This window comes from Montipora capricornis, chromosome 13, assembly GCF_036669925.1.
Source record: "Montipora capricornis isolate CH-2021 chromosome 13, ASM3666992v2, whole genome shotgun sequence".
NCBI classification, from domain to species: Eukaryota; Metazoa; Cnidaria; class Anthozoa; order Scleractinia; family Acroporidae; genus Montipora; species Montipora capricornis.
Genome location: NC_090895.1, coordinates 2487147 through 2501935, shown reverse-complemented (window position 1 = coordinate 2501935; position 14789 = coordinate 2487147). Strand labels below are relative to the sequence as shown.

Below are 14789 nucleotides of genomic sequence, written 5' to 3'. Positions count from 1 at the left end.
CTCGGAACTACTGTTTAGTTTTTCTGTCGAGTCCATGTTGAGCGTGAGATCTTGATCATCAAAAGGTACAAACGAACTTTTACTTCACCGCCAAATAAACTCAAAAACAAAGAGCTCAAAAGCTCGAATCAAATGATCAAATGTGTTCAAAGCAGAGCATGCACTCTCATTTGCAGTGGTGGAGTGGCACTAGGGGTGTCATCGCCTTCAGTCTTACACGAAGTACTATCCTAACTGCTGCCGTTAACAACATGGCGGGCATACAACAGTGTTGGAGTTATGATGATTTTGATCTTGATGAGGATGTTTTCGTTTCTCTTGAAGAAGCCATGAGAAAACAAGAAGAAAGCTACTTCGGTAACCCGAAGCATTATATGCTATTTTCTGGAGCTGCAATGGGAAGTGATACCTATTGGCAAAAATTAGGCGCCAAATACGGGGTTCGTGTGAAGGCATTTTCCTTCAAGACTCATAACAGGAAAGCTTGTGGTAGAGTTGTTCTCTCCGATGAGCAATTGCAACAGGCTGATGACTTCTTACATATGGCAAACAAAACTTTAAAACGACGTTTTCCGACTGGGAAACCCTACGTAAATAATTTACTTCGAAGGAACTGGCACCAAGTCAAGGATACCAGTGTAGTGTTTGCAATTGGAAAAATTAGCGTCCACGGGAATATAGTTGAGGGCGGCACTGGGTGGGCTGTGCAGATGGCTGTGGACGCCAGGAAACCCGTTTACGTGTTTGACATTGTCAGTAGTGGGTGGAAAATGTATGACTATGGCCAGAAGAAGTTTTTAAGTTTTAAGACTGTGCCGAGACTGTCCTTAAATTTTACTGGAATCGGCACAAGAGCATTGCCTGAGAATGGGAAAGCTGCTATTGAAAAAGTATTCCAAGAAACGTTTGGGAAATTGCCAAGATAGGAGTTACAACTTATATTGTGTTACCTACATGTAATAATGTATATAATCCCTCACTTATAATTACACTGATATGAGTGTGCCAATAAACAAGTTTAGTTTGCAGGTCAAATCACAGGTCATTGTTTTTCCAGTTTGTAACCAACCCTTATGCGTTTGTAGTTCTAACATGAGGACTAAAAGCTATATTGAAATAAAGTTTAGGCCAAAGATTAGCATTAGGAAAGTGTTAGCCTAGGGTTCTTTTAGTATTGGCAAAACAATACTTGTGATTGGACATGTGAAATACACTTTTGATTCTAGGAGACAGTTGAAGGGTAGTGTCTACTTAGATCCTCAAGTGCTCTCCTTCCACTTCACCCACTCGGTCTGAATAACATTGCTTCTTGCAAATCCAGCATAACTAATGCCCTGAAACTTCTCTTTCACAATACTGTTATCATTCTGTAAATGAAAATGTGATTGAGGGGAAAACTTGGAATGCCACTCCATGGAGTACCCTAAAAATAGTTTAGAAGTAAGAAAAAAATGCACAAATCATTTTTGGAAGTTTAATGTCCTGTAACTGTACATACCTTGAATTGAGTTCAAACTTCCACTGGTGCTGGTCTTGTAGTGGACAGCTGCCATTTTGTAAAAAGATAATCATTCTGCTTGCCACTTCTCAGAAAAGTAAATGTGCTTTGTCAAACATCAGACACGAAAGGAGAGAGGCAGGTTTTATAATGACTGAAATGTTTGCTTCACGAATTGGGCAACCTTTTTTTGGAAGTTCAACTTTGAAAAATGATATTTTTTTTTTACTCCTTAACAAGTTTTAGGGATTCTCCATTTGGTTACTCCGTAGTGTGGTACTCCATGCTTTATCCTCAACCTGAAGATGTTCCCCTTTATCAATTTCTAACTTCTGGTAGAATGCTTCCACTTAAAAAATCTGTGTTTTGTTGATATTTTGTAATTTGTATGTATACTTATGATTGTGGGCAAGTGATTTTATGCATTAATTAAACAAGTTTCTCATCACTTTCAATAAATTCATATTCTTTTATGTGTAAAAGCTATCCATTTAGAACCTGAGGATGCTTCTATTTTTCTTCATTTGTTACTGCTGATCAACACAACATATATTGATTTGATAAACTGGAATTAACAAATAGTGAATTAAAGTGGTTGTCTTCCCCTTTTGTTTTACAGACTGGAGGAGGAAAAGGATAAAAGAAAAAGGCAAATCAGTCATAAATTTGGACCAGCAATTATCCAAAGTTGAAACACTAAAGATACAATTGAAAGTGCTTTTTATAATGAAGATTACAACGAAATTGATCAATAAATTGGAACATATTGATATAAGGGGTGATGTACAACATGTCGGGTGATGAGGTGATATTCATTCCACAAGAATCATTAGTTCAGACCAGAATCATTTGAGGAGCTTCTTGAATCAGATTTGTGGAGCAGGGCTGGTGCAGTGGTTGGTCGCTCACTTCCCACCATTGTGGCCCAGGTTCAATTTCTAGACTCGGTGTTGTGTGGGTTGAGTTTGTAGGTTCTCTACCCTACTGCAAGGGGTTTTTCTCCAGGTACTCTGGTTTTCCCCTCTCCTCAAAAACCAATGTTTGATTAATTTAATTTGCATTGATTTGAGTTGATTTACAGGGTACTCAATTAATGTGCCCTGTGCAGTGCTAGAAGACTAGACACTTCAGAGGAGCAAGATGCCAGGATTAAAAATACTTGATTTATTAGAGAAAGAGGAGCTGGTGGCCGAAGACAAAACTAAAAAACGAAGAAATCTAAAACACCATTACCCCTTTGACGTCCAAACCGGCCTAAACTGGCCAGACTATTTTACTCTGTCTAACGCCAGAGTATTTTACTCTGTCTAACGCCAGACGAATTTTACTCGTCAATGGGGAACCCCTGGGAGTCAATGGGTTAATCACTCAGTGAAAAAACCCTTTGATGTCCAAACCAGCCTAAACCAGCCAGACTTAGTATTTTACTCTGTCTAACACACGACAATTTTACTCTGCAATGGAGAACCCCTGGGAGTCAATGGGTAAAGCTCCTGTCCTCTTAAGTTGATTAAGAAAAAGAAGAGAAAAAAAGAAACTGATCAAAATTATTGGAGAAACTGTTTTCGTATTACAGCAGTTATCAGTCACATGCGCTCCTCAACAACTTTTATTTTCATTTTTCTACACTAAATTTGGGTGGACTTCAATCAAATGTTTCCCTGATGAATTGAACTGTTGCCAAGTGAACAGGACTATTGTTATGGAAACAATTGATTGACATCGACCCAAATTAAGTTTCAAAAAAAAGCAAAAAAGTTGAGGGGCGTGTGTGGCTGATAACTGCTGTAAACCACAAACACTTTCCTTTGGTTTCTCTCCTTTGATTACAAAAAGGGTACAAATAATTAAACCAAAGGATAACAAGATTGTAAAATATTCGAATACTTTTACCAAAAACTACCAACTTCTTTTTCAAGTGATAGAAAATCTAAACTAATTCGTGAAAGTAAGATCCGCTTGTCCTGAAAAGCTGCTCTTTAAACATGATTTCAAGACCAGCCAAAAGACAAGGATTGCAAAGATTCATGACTTAAGATGTTTTCCTTCTGGTGTTAGTAAGGGATTTATGTCACCCAAAATACGTCCGAAAAGGTTCAGGACTTTAGAGAAACGAATCCTTGTCCTCCCAGATACGAAATTTCTAACTTAATGTGGCTTACTACAGTTTTCCGACTCAGGAAAAGGATCAAGATTTTAAATTATGTGAAATTGAAGCAACAGCATGTCTCTTCTGAAGTGTTACTCTCTGTAATTGATGTAAAATGTAATTTTACCTGACAAATAATTGCATATCAGGGGAAAATACGAATTATTTAACAATTATTCGCTGAAAGCGAAGTGATTATCGGTGAATATTCACCGAGACGAAGTCGAGGTGAATATTCACCGATAATCACTTCGCCTTCGGCGAATAATTGTTAATTAGTATAAACAGAAACCCATAAGAGTTGAAACGTGTAACGCGCGTTCACAGCTTTCGAATATTCAGTGCGAACTGATTGGTTGAATGTTTCAGTGCTAAGTACCATATTTGGAAACCCCTCGCTCTTGTTGTTCCAAATATGGTACTTAGCAAATTGAATATTCAGAAGCTTGTTTCCCAGAACACAAGGGGCCGTTACACGTTTCAACCCTTATGGGTTTCTGGTATAAATACAAAGGTGATTATTTCCAAAGAGATAAAAAAAAAAACATTTCAACGCGAAAATCATCTTCATTTACAGTGGCAAAACGACTACTGGCAGCCATTTTGTCCGTCGAGGTGATTATAGGCTGATAATCCGAGATAGCGAGCCAATGAGAGCGCGCGATTTTGTATAATGACCTGTGTACTCCTGTGTATTTCTACTAAAGATCATTATAGTGACCGAGCTCCTGGAGGGGGTCTGGAAGACCGTTAAACTAGCTGTGTGACTGCACCTTAGGATTTCCTGAGAAAAAAAAAAATAATCAAGTATAGAAAAAAAAAAGTTAAATCTGTCTCACAGGTCTTTCCCAAATGGCAAAAATGTCGATTTTCGTCTAGTTTGATAATAACTGAAAACTGTCCGGTAGATCTTTTATAAAAAATATTGGCGTTTTCGTCTTCCTATTGTTTACTAATTCCCAAAATTTTAACCCAGGACGTACGGCTACAATCGGCGTCAAAATTGTTGAGACACTCTTATCCTTTAGAGTCGATTTCAAGCTCGGCGGCGCAAATGGCCCCCTCCCCCGCACCCCCGGGACAATGTTGTGTTTTTCTGTTTTCTACGAGCCTTGTCGACAGCGGTACAACATTGATTAGGGTGGGGGAGGGAGGGGTATCCCGGAAACGTACTTTCTGGACAAGTTTTCTTGGCAAACAATGAATGTGTCGTTGCCAGTGTGCTCTGTTGGCAAGTGTCTCAACTAATTTTGTCGCCGATTGTAGGTTCTATATCGTAAGTGCCAAAATCTGCCATGCCAACTTAATAATTCTGTCAAGGAAACTTTAATTTAAATATGCACTGCACGTCAGTTTTAAAACTGTGAACACGTGACCGTCATTAATTAAAAGACTAGAATCAGCTGCGTTGGTGAAGGGAAAGCAAAAAACTTGACCACCAACTCTGTGGAAAGAAACATTTAGTAGCAACCGTTAGCCGTCTTTTGCGACGGTTTGAACTCTTTTATCCTCTTCACCGCGAGTTGCAACCTTATTCCGTAACTGAATTGGGAAAGGAAGGGTGATTTCATGTTCATTAGGGTCTTATCATAACAGACTCATATCACCGACGCATTAGTTGAACCTTTTCAAATTTTTACTCTACTTGGTTTTATTTACTCATTTTCGCTGCCGTTAATGGTTACTATCGGTTGAGCAGGGCTACCACAAAGGCGTTGTCGGTGAACCCTTGAGAAGAATGCTTAGTGCCAACTCTTAGTTATGCCTAGTCTTAATTATACGTGGCAACAAGACAAGTTCCCGTTCAAACACTGTTTTCACTTAATGGTCTTATAACGTTGACTTTTTTCGAGCGAGTTGGAAGATTCAAAAGGATCTCGAGCCTCCTTTTTGACAAAGGCTTTGCTGATGAAGTTCGATTGTGCCGAGCGAAATATCTGAAAGCCAAGGTCAGGCAAAAATCAGGAAATTTTTCAGGAAGTCAGGGAAAATCTTTTATATTGTCAAAGTCAGTGATAAGTAAGGGAGTTTTAGTTTTAGCAAATAGTTCTCAAGATTTTGTGCACAAAATCCTGTAAAAAGCACAAAGAGGTCGAAAACAAAGAGAAAAATATTGATGGCCTTCAAAAGAAGCTGAAGCAAATGTGATTATTCAACTCATTTAAGGTCATTGAAAATTATTTAGAGGTCAGGGAAAGTCATGGAGAAGTCATGGAATTTTTTTGTTACTGATGAGTGGCAACCCTGTGAAACATACTTCCTTAAATGTCTTTATTTTGTTTTTCATTTCGTTTCAAGCAAATTTTTTTAATTATTCAGTTTTTCAATCATAAATAATGTTAACTACACAAAAAGTGTTCGGTCATCATTGTAAAGGGAGGTAAAACTTACGATGTAAAAGATTTATTTTGACCGACAAGTTAAGGCACGCCCGATTTTTTCCTCCTCCTCCGTACCTACAATAGCTTTCGTATGGAAACTCTCAAGAATAAGTGATTCAGACGGTCCTATAGAAGGATCATTCCGGACAAAACGTTACAGGTGTAGTGATGGGTGCTTCTGTGTTGCGCACGACACGCCAGGGATCGCAACTACGAATACAACTCCACACACTCTTACACGTTCTACTTGCATAGAAAGGGTGGACAATCTAGAATATTCTATGCATTACATAGAATGTAGGCAGTGTGGTCCAGTGGTTAGGGCGTTGAGTTTGCATGCGGCTGCTCCGGGTTCAAATGCCATTCTAACCTCTGGTTTGGATTTGTTTCCGGTTGTCCCTGATTAAACTTCACCACTCTTTGTAAATAGCCAACTGGTTGCCTCCTGCCAGTTGGGGTTCTTAATGATGTTTCTGTTAAGTTTGAATTGTTACTTTCACCTTTTAACAGTGGAGTGCCTGTAAACTAGCTTGATAGTTAAGTGTACTTCCACTATAAAGAAATCACTTACATTTACATTTTTAAATCCTAAATTTATATTTTTAGACCTTTATAGAGTAGGCAATGGGGTGTCTATGGAATTAATGAACAAAGTCCCAAATGGAGTCAATGAAGCTAGGGCTCCCAAAGAACATTCATTGACTTAGCTGGGCGCGGTTGTTCAAGAGCCGATTAACGCTAATCCCAGATTAACGCTGATATTCGGCAAAACTTTATATTAGACGAAGTCAATCTTGAAAAATATAAATAAGCAAAAGATACTTTCACCAAAGAGTTGAAAGTATGAGACAAAACTGGTTTACGTTAATCCTGCATTAAGTTAATCGGCTTTCGGACATGCAACCGGGCCTGGAATGTCCGAAATTGTCTGCTCCGATAAAACTGAGCAGCTATTTGGTCTATTAGTAAGCAACCGTCTGCTAACCGTTAACCACTGCGACTTTTTTCCATTTCCTTACTCATATGCCGCTAAACATGAATATGCCCGTGGAGGGAACAGGTGAAAATAGCCAGTATGACTTGTCAAGTGAACAAGACTTTTTCATTAAAATTGTCAGGTAAATTTTCAGTAGAAAAACAAACGTCCGAACACTAAACAGAAGAAACACTTACAGTTCAAAAAAAATTCAGAACGCTTTAAACAGAAAAGCGCGCAAAAAAAAGGAAGCAAATAATTTTAAACTCCAGGTGAATTTTTAATATAAATCGAGAAGTAAGCCATTTTGTTCAATAAATTGCAAAATTGAAAAGGCAGATTTTTTCAAACCTAACTGCGGCTTAAGATTAAACTTTATGTTGATACAATTGGTTGCTCTACTTAAACCAGCCGCAAACTTCAAATTTTGTTAAAAGCCCTGAGAATATAATGTGCAGCGTCTGTTAAAACATTGAATTATTCTCCGCGTATCTCTAGACATGGAAATGGCATGGCCCACACAAGGAATAAAAAAGACTCCCGTCAGGAAGGTTATACCTTAATTTGGCGTTATATCTCTACTGGACTGGCAATTCTGGACTGGAGCGAGGAGAGGAAGGTGACGGACGTGCTTTTTGGTCGCTTCGTTAGCAGTTTTATAGATATGTGAATTTTGTGAATTCAGCGCTCTGTCTACTGACAAAATGAGTAAAGAGATCAAGGAAACCGCTTTAAACACCGAAGAAAAGTGTATTCCCCGTAAACGACAGCGAGAAAATACTGGTTCTCAAACGGACGAGGATTGTGTTTCAGGCCATTTCTGCGATGCCTCGGCAAGTATAACTAAATTAGAGGCCAAGATCGATAAGCTATTAGATTTGTTTACGGAAATAGCATCTCTGAAAGTCCGTTTAACAGAAGTAGAAGAAGAAAATAAAGAGCTAAGAAAGGCCGCTGAGTACACGGGAAAGGAACTAACAGATCTAAAAACTTGTGTGGCCAGCATGTGCTCTCAAACAGCGAGTGGTACCGATGAGATCCGTAACCTCAACATGAAAATTCAGCAGTTGAAATGCCGTAACATCAAATTGGAGGCGTACACTAGAAGGGAGAGTATAAAGATCTATAACCTCCCGGAAATTGAAGGTGAGACACCACGAGACACGGAAGATTTGGTTCGTTCAATGATGGAGGAGAAAATGAGATTTTCAAGGGAGGATGTGAATGAAATTAGATTTGAACGTGTTCATCGCTTGCCAACCCGGCGTAACCCTCGGAGGTCCACGAATACAAGGCCTGTTATTGCTAAATTTAGCTTTTATCAAGATAAAGAATTCGTTTGGTCTAAAGTTAAAAATCTAAAAGGTACTAAAATTGGAATTTCGCATGACTACCCTAAAGAAATCGAAGCAATTCATACGAAATTGTACCCTCTGCTAAAAAAGGCGAAGCAAGAAAAAGAATCAGCTTTCTTCAAGGTGGATAAATTAGTCATCAACGGTCAAGTGTATGACGGGATTGAAACTGAAAATCTTCCTTACTACGGTTTAATTATGAGTAGCACATAAGCTTTAGTAGATGGAGGGCTGCTGGGTCTAAATGCACGTCAGACAAAAAATTTGTGTATTTATGTTATTTATTTACTTAGGACATTTTTTGGTATTTTCTTATTCTTTGATTACTTATGCATGTAGCATTATAGCTGTTTATAGGCATCGAGCAACATTGTTGAATCTAATTTACTTAGTTTTTTGTACCCTCATTAATACTTCTTTTGTTTATTGGGCTAAATTTGCAGTTCATTGGCAGATACATTTTATTCTTATTATTATTTGTTATTACTGTTTTTGTTTTGTTTTTTTTTTTTGGCTTATACTGCAGCTCTCAATTCTGAAATGAACAAAATATTTGATGGCCGAAGTCTTTAAATTAGTATCGCTTAACGCAAAGGGCATAAGCAACTTCAAAAAGAGACGAACAATGTTTACTTGGTGCAGGAAACGTAAAGCTGATATAAATTTTTTGCAAGAAACCCATTCAATAGAAAAAACAGATACTCAATGGAAGAATGAATGGGGTGCAGAGATTATAACAAGCCATGGTAGCTCCAGTGCACGTGGAGTTGCTATCTTGATTAAGAATGGTTTTGATTGCACCATCCATCAAAAGATCCTAGACCCTTTGGGACGCTTCATCGTTCTTAAAGCTGATATCAAAGACCAAACATATGTCTTAATTAATGTTTATGCACCAAACAAGGACAAAGATCTCGTATCGTTTTTCAATAATTTACTCGCAACGCTACAAAGAGAAAACTTAGATTCAGAAGACAATATCATTATAGGAGGCGATTTCAATTGCCCTTTAAATCCAGAGATTGACAAAAAAGGAGGGATAATTATTCAAAGAAAATCAGTTACTGCCTGCATTGATTGTCTACAAAATCAACTAGATCTGGTTGATATTTGGAGAATTAAAAACCCAGACATAAGAAGTTTTACCTGGAGTCAAAAGTCTCCAAGAATTTTTTGCCGTCTCGATTATTGGTTAATTTCCAATAATTTGAATGATTTAGTGAAATCAAGTGATATAATTCCAGCTATTCGAACAGACCATGCTGCAATTTCGATAGAGATTTCAGAGCTAGAAAATGAGCAGAAAGGTCCCGGGTATTGGAAAATGAACTGTTCCATGTTGAAGGATGAAGAATATGTAAATAATGTTACTGAAATGCTTCCAGTATGGACGGCAGAGGGACAAAAAGAAATTTCGGACAGTCGTATCCTTTGGGATTGGATCAAATATAATATAAGGGCGCACGCTATTAACTTCTCCAAGAAAAAAGCCAAGGAAAGAAATGCAATAGAATTAAGTCTCCAAGATCAGCTTAGAGAGGCAAAGGAAGAATACGAAACTACGCCTAGTGACTCTAACGCAACTCGCTTTAATGCGGCTCAGGAAAAGTTAGAAACTTTCTATGAAGAAAAAACTAAAGGAATAATTATACGTGCACGTGCTCGTTGGCATGAGCATGGAGAAAAGAGCACAAAATATTTTTTAAACCTCGAAAAAAGAAATCATATAAAAAAGCATATAAGAAAACTTCACATAAGTGGAGTAATAAAAACAGATCCATTTTGTATATTAAAGGAGCAAGAAAGGTTCTACAAAAACTTGTATAAAAGCAGTACTACTGATCCAGATCTTGCATTTAAAATTGATTCTTTCCTAAACGATTTAAATATACCCGCACTTTCTGAAGACCAGAAAAAATTTTGTGAAGGAAATATTTCAGCAGAAGAATGTTTTCGTCTCCTAGATAGCTTTGACAATAATAAAACTCCTGGTAATGACGGCATTCCTATTGAATTTTATAAGACATTTTGGTCAGTAATTAGCGATAGCTTTATGAACTGCATTAATGAATCCTTTGAAAAAGGTGAGATGTCTAGTTCTCAAAAACAAGCAATCATTACACTAATTGAAAAGAAAGGGAAAGATCGCTCACTTTTAGAAAATTGGCGTCCAATCTCCCTCGTTAATGTAGACACCAAAATAATGACGAAAGCAATTGCATCGAGAATTAAAAATGTCTTGCCCGATATTATCCATCCAAACCAAACAGGATACGTAAAAGATCGGTTTATAGGCGAAACTATACGATCTATTTATGATGTTATGGACTTTACAGTGAAAGAAAACATTCCCGGTTTAATGTTATTCATTGATTTTCAAAAGGCATTCGATAGTGTTGAATGGGAATTTCTTTTTAAATGCTTAGAGGCATTCAATTTTGGTTCAGATTTCCTTCATTGGGTTAAAGTATTCTACAAAAACATACAAAGCTGTATCTTGAATAACGGCAGGACATCAAATTTCTTTACGCTGGAACGAGGAGTTCGGCAGGGAGACCCGTTGTCTCCATATCTGTTCGTAATTGCTGTGGAAACACTGGCTATCGCCATTAGACAGAATTCGGACATCAAAGGAATTTATATCGGAGATGAGCAAGAAACGAAACTTTTACAGTATGCAGACGACACCACAGCGATATTAGCAGATACTAACTCAGCCAAAGTATTATTTGAACTACTGGACCGGTTTCGATGCATTTCCGGTCTTAAGATTAATTGTTCAAAAACTGAGGGTATGTGGATAGGCTCATTGAAAGAAAGTAAAGAAGAACATTTTGGTATTAAGTGGCCTAAAATCCCGATTAAAGCTCTGGGGGTATATTTCACATATGATCAGAAACTATTAAAGGAAAAGAACTTTATTGAAAGGCTGGATAGTATTAAAAAACTTATTAATATTTGGTCCTCTAGGGGCCTTTCTATTTACGGTAAAGTGACAATAATTAAATCTTTTTTGATCCCAAAATTCGTTTACGTATGTTCGCTACTCCCTACACCAAAGGAAATTGTGAATAAACTGAATCAATTGTTATTCAAGTTTTTATGGAAAGGTACAGATAAAGTGACTCGCGTATCTGTAATAAACGATTATGAGAGAGGTGGTCTAAAAATGATAGATTTGGAAAGCATGGTTAAATCTTTAAGGTTGGCCTGGCTAAAACGACTATTTAACGATTCTAACGCAACGTGGAAGACGTATTTACTTCATCTATTAGAGCCCGTAGGAGGTCGGTTTTTTCTAAATTGTAATTATGAAGTTTCTGATTATATGATATCTTCTCAATTTTACCACGAACTTTTGTTATGGTGGTCGGAGTTCCGTGAATCTTTCGCTTCAGAAGGTGACTGGAAAATAATTGTTTGGAATAATAAAGAGATTCGAATACACAATAAGCCAGTGTACTATAAAAATTATTTTAAATCGGGAATTATTTACATACACGATCTTCTTTTTAACTTAAATACAATGGACTCCTATAACTATTTTTCAAACAAAATTGTCAAAAACAATTTTCTGCAATGGGCGGGCCTTCGTCATTCTGTGCCTTCTCATTTAAAAGAAATCAGCCTAGATAGATTAACCATATCCCCATAAAATTTTCGATATTAAAGACAAAAAATCAAAAGATTATTATTTGCTTCTGGTCTCAAGAAAAGCTCAACCTCCTAATATTATCCGTAAATTGAAGAGTGATTTTAATTTCACAAGCCAACAATTTAAAGAAATCTTTTCGTTACCACATTTGGTTGCACTTGAGTCATATGTTAAGGCTTTCCAATACAAAGTAATTAATTCCATCCTTTATACTAACAGCAAACTATGCAAAATTGTATTTAGAATTAATGATGCATGTACTTTTTGTAATGATGAACCTGAGAATTTATATCACCTTTTCTATGAATGCCCTCACTCCAAAACGTTCTGGACTAATTTCGAATCGTACTGGTACCTTCTATCGAATCAGCCAATCCATCTTTCTGCGCAAAACGTTTTATTTGGAGTTTTATCAAAACAATGCCCTTTATCAAATTTATTAAACTATTTCATATTAATTGGAAAATTATTTTTGTGGGACTGCAGAAGAAGCCAAACACTTCCTAAAATTCAAGGACTGCAATCGAAACTAAAGATTAAATATGAAACTGAAAAAAAGATCAACAAAAACAACTTCTTTGAAAAGAAATGGGTACTCACTCCAATATAGTTAAATTAAGTTATTTATTTATTTATTTATTTTTAATATGCATGTATCTTTTATTTTGTTGCTCATTGTTTTTAATGTAAGAATATAAATATAATTAGCATCTGTAATCGTATTATTTTGTAAGCAGTGTATAAATTGGTATTGCAAGTTTAAAAAGTAATCATATTGTTTTTGTAGAGTAAGTATTGCAATTGTATTATTGTAAGTAGCATCTTTAATTGTAAGTGCATTGTATTGTACGTAGTGCGTACGCAATTCAATTGTTAAATAGTTTTGATGGTAGTATAATGGATTTTAGTAGTTGTTAATTGTGTAATCTTTGTAAGTTGTGTAAGTAGATGTACCAGTGTTGTAAGTAGTGTGAATCATAATAAAAAGTTATCGATCAAAAAAAAAAAAAAAAAAAAAAGTTATATCTCTACTCGTCAGCCCAATTTTAATCGCAATAACTGTGGCGTCATCGGATGTCAGAAAACTGCACGCTATGTACACGAACAAATTAGGCATCCACCATAAGTACTCAGTTTCTAGACAGAACAAGCTTTGTCGCTGCTGGGCGACAATAAAACTCTGCTGGTTCGTTTTGTACAACTTTATTCTCCGATTTTACATTCAGAACGTTCAACAACATCGCTTTCTCACGCACATTTTTACAAAACTCAACTCATCTCTTTTATACGTGCGGACGAGGTCCCTAGCAACGAACTGACGTCATTGGTATCATAGCAACGCGACCGGAAATGAAGTTCAGGAAGCAGGAGGCACATCCCCGCCCCTAGTCGAGACACAATGTTTGTCGAGACGATTTTAAGTTCTACTCTTCCGCCTCCTGTACTAAGCAAAGTTTTGTGATTGGCCTTTTATACTCTCCGAACTGAGTTCGTACTAACCCATCCTGCCCAGGATGAGTAGACACGATTCTGCCCAACGGCCATACACCTCGCGACTGATTTGGCTCAGTAACTAGGACAACATCTCCTTCTTTGAGGTTCTGTTTCTTCTCTTTCCACTTCTTCCTTTCTGTTAGGCTAGAAAGGTACTCTTTGGTAAAACGTCTCCAGAAGAAATTAGCTAGCGCTTGGGACTGTCGCCACATCTTTGTCGAGTTAATCTCTCTGTCACTAACTTCAGCATCTTCATAACTCGGATTTGCCCGCAACAGCAAGAAATGGTTTGGGGTTAACGCTTCAATGTCCCCTGCATCATTGGACACATGAGTAATCGGTCGACTGTTTAGTATTCCTTCTGCTTCGACTAGTGCGGTTCTCAGCACTTCTTTGGAAACAGCCCTGTCCGCCAGAATTGCCTTCAGCGTCTTCTTGGTGCACTGTACTAGTCTCTCCCATGCACCTCCAAAGTGCGGGGCACTTGGCGGCTGAAATTTCCACTCGATTTCCTTAGGAGCACAGAAGTTTTGTATCCTCTCTTCATCCAATTGTTTGATGCATTTCCGCAACTCATTATTTGCACCAACAAAGTTCGTTCCATTATCGCTGTGGATGCTCTGCGGTTGTCCACGTCGCGCAATGAACCTTTTCAATGCCATGATGAAATGATCTGTTGAAAGATCATCCACACGTTCAAGGTGGCACGCTCTAGTACTCATGCAAGTGAACAAGCACCCGTATACTTTAACTTCACTGCGTCTTTTCTTAACTAACATAGGTCCAAAAAAGTCAACTCCAGTGTTCCTGAACATCATTCCTGGCTCAAGTCGGCACTCTGGTAGACTTGAGGCTTTACTGTCTGGCGATAACAGTAGTTGCACTTGAATTTCGCGTTTCGCACTACCTGGCGACCATGGATGATCCAATACTCCTGCCGAATTTGATTATGCAGGTGCTCAGTTGACGGGTGGTAGTAGATACGATGCATTTCTTCGACGATCAGCGGTGCAAGTTCATGGCGCGAGTCAATTATTTTGGGATGTCGTGTTCTGTAAGGTAGGCATTGTGCCCTCTGCAGTCTTCCACCGACAACCAAGAACCCATCTTCCAACCTTGGGTCAAGAGATTTAATTCTACTCTTCTTGTGGATCTCCTCACCTATCTTCAGACACTGTATCTCCTCGCCGAATGATTCAACTTGCGCCCTCTTCACAAGATGATTCTGAGCAGTTCTCAATTTGTTCGACGTAAGTGCTCCCAGTAGACGTACTTCCTTCT

The 14789-nt window shown here is 37.8% G+C and overlaps 1 protein-coding gene across 1 annotated transcript in view; it reads left to right on the top strand.

The window, feature by feature from the left end:
* The window catches only part of LOC138029410 (uncharacterized), a 4446-nt gene extending 2872 nt beyond the window's left edge, over positions 1–1574 (top strand). Inside the window, exon 2 of the mRNA XM_068877159.1 lies at positions 177–1574. Within this exon, the coding sequence (XP_068733260.1) occupies positions 177–926 (750 nt within the window). The 3' untranslated portion in view covers positions 927–1574. The remainder of the gene's footprint in view (positions 1–176) is intronic.
* The last annotated feature ends 13215 nt before the right edge of the window (positions 1575–14789 follow it).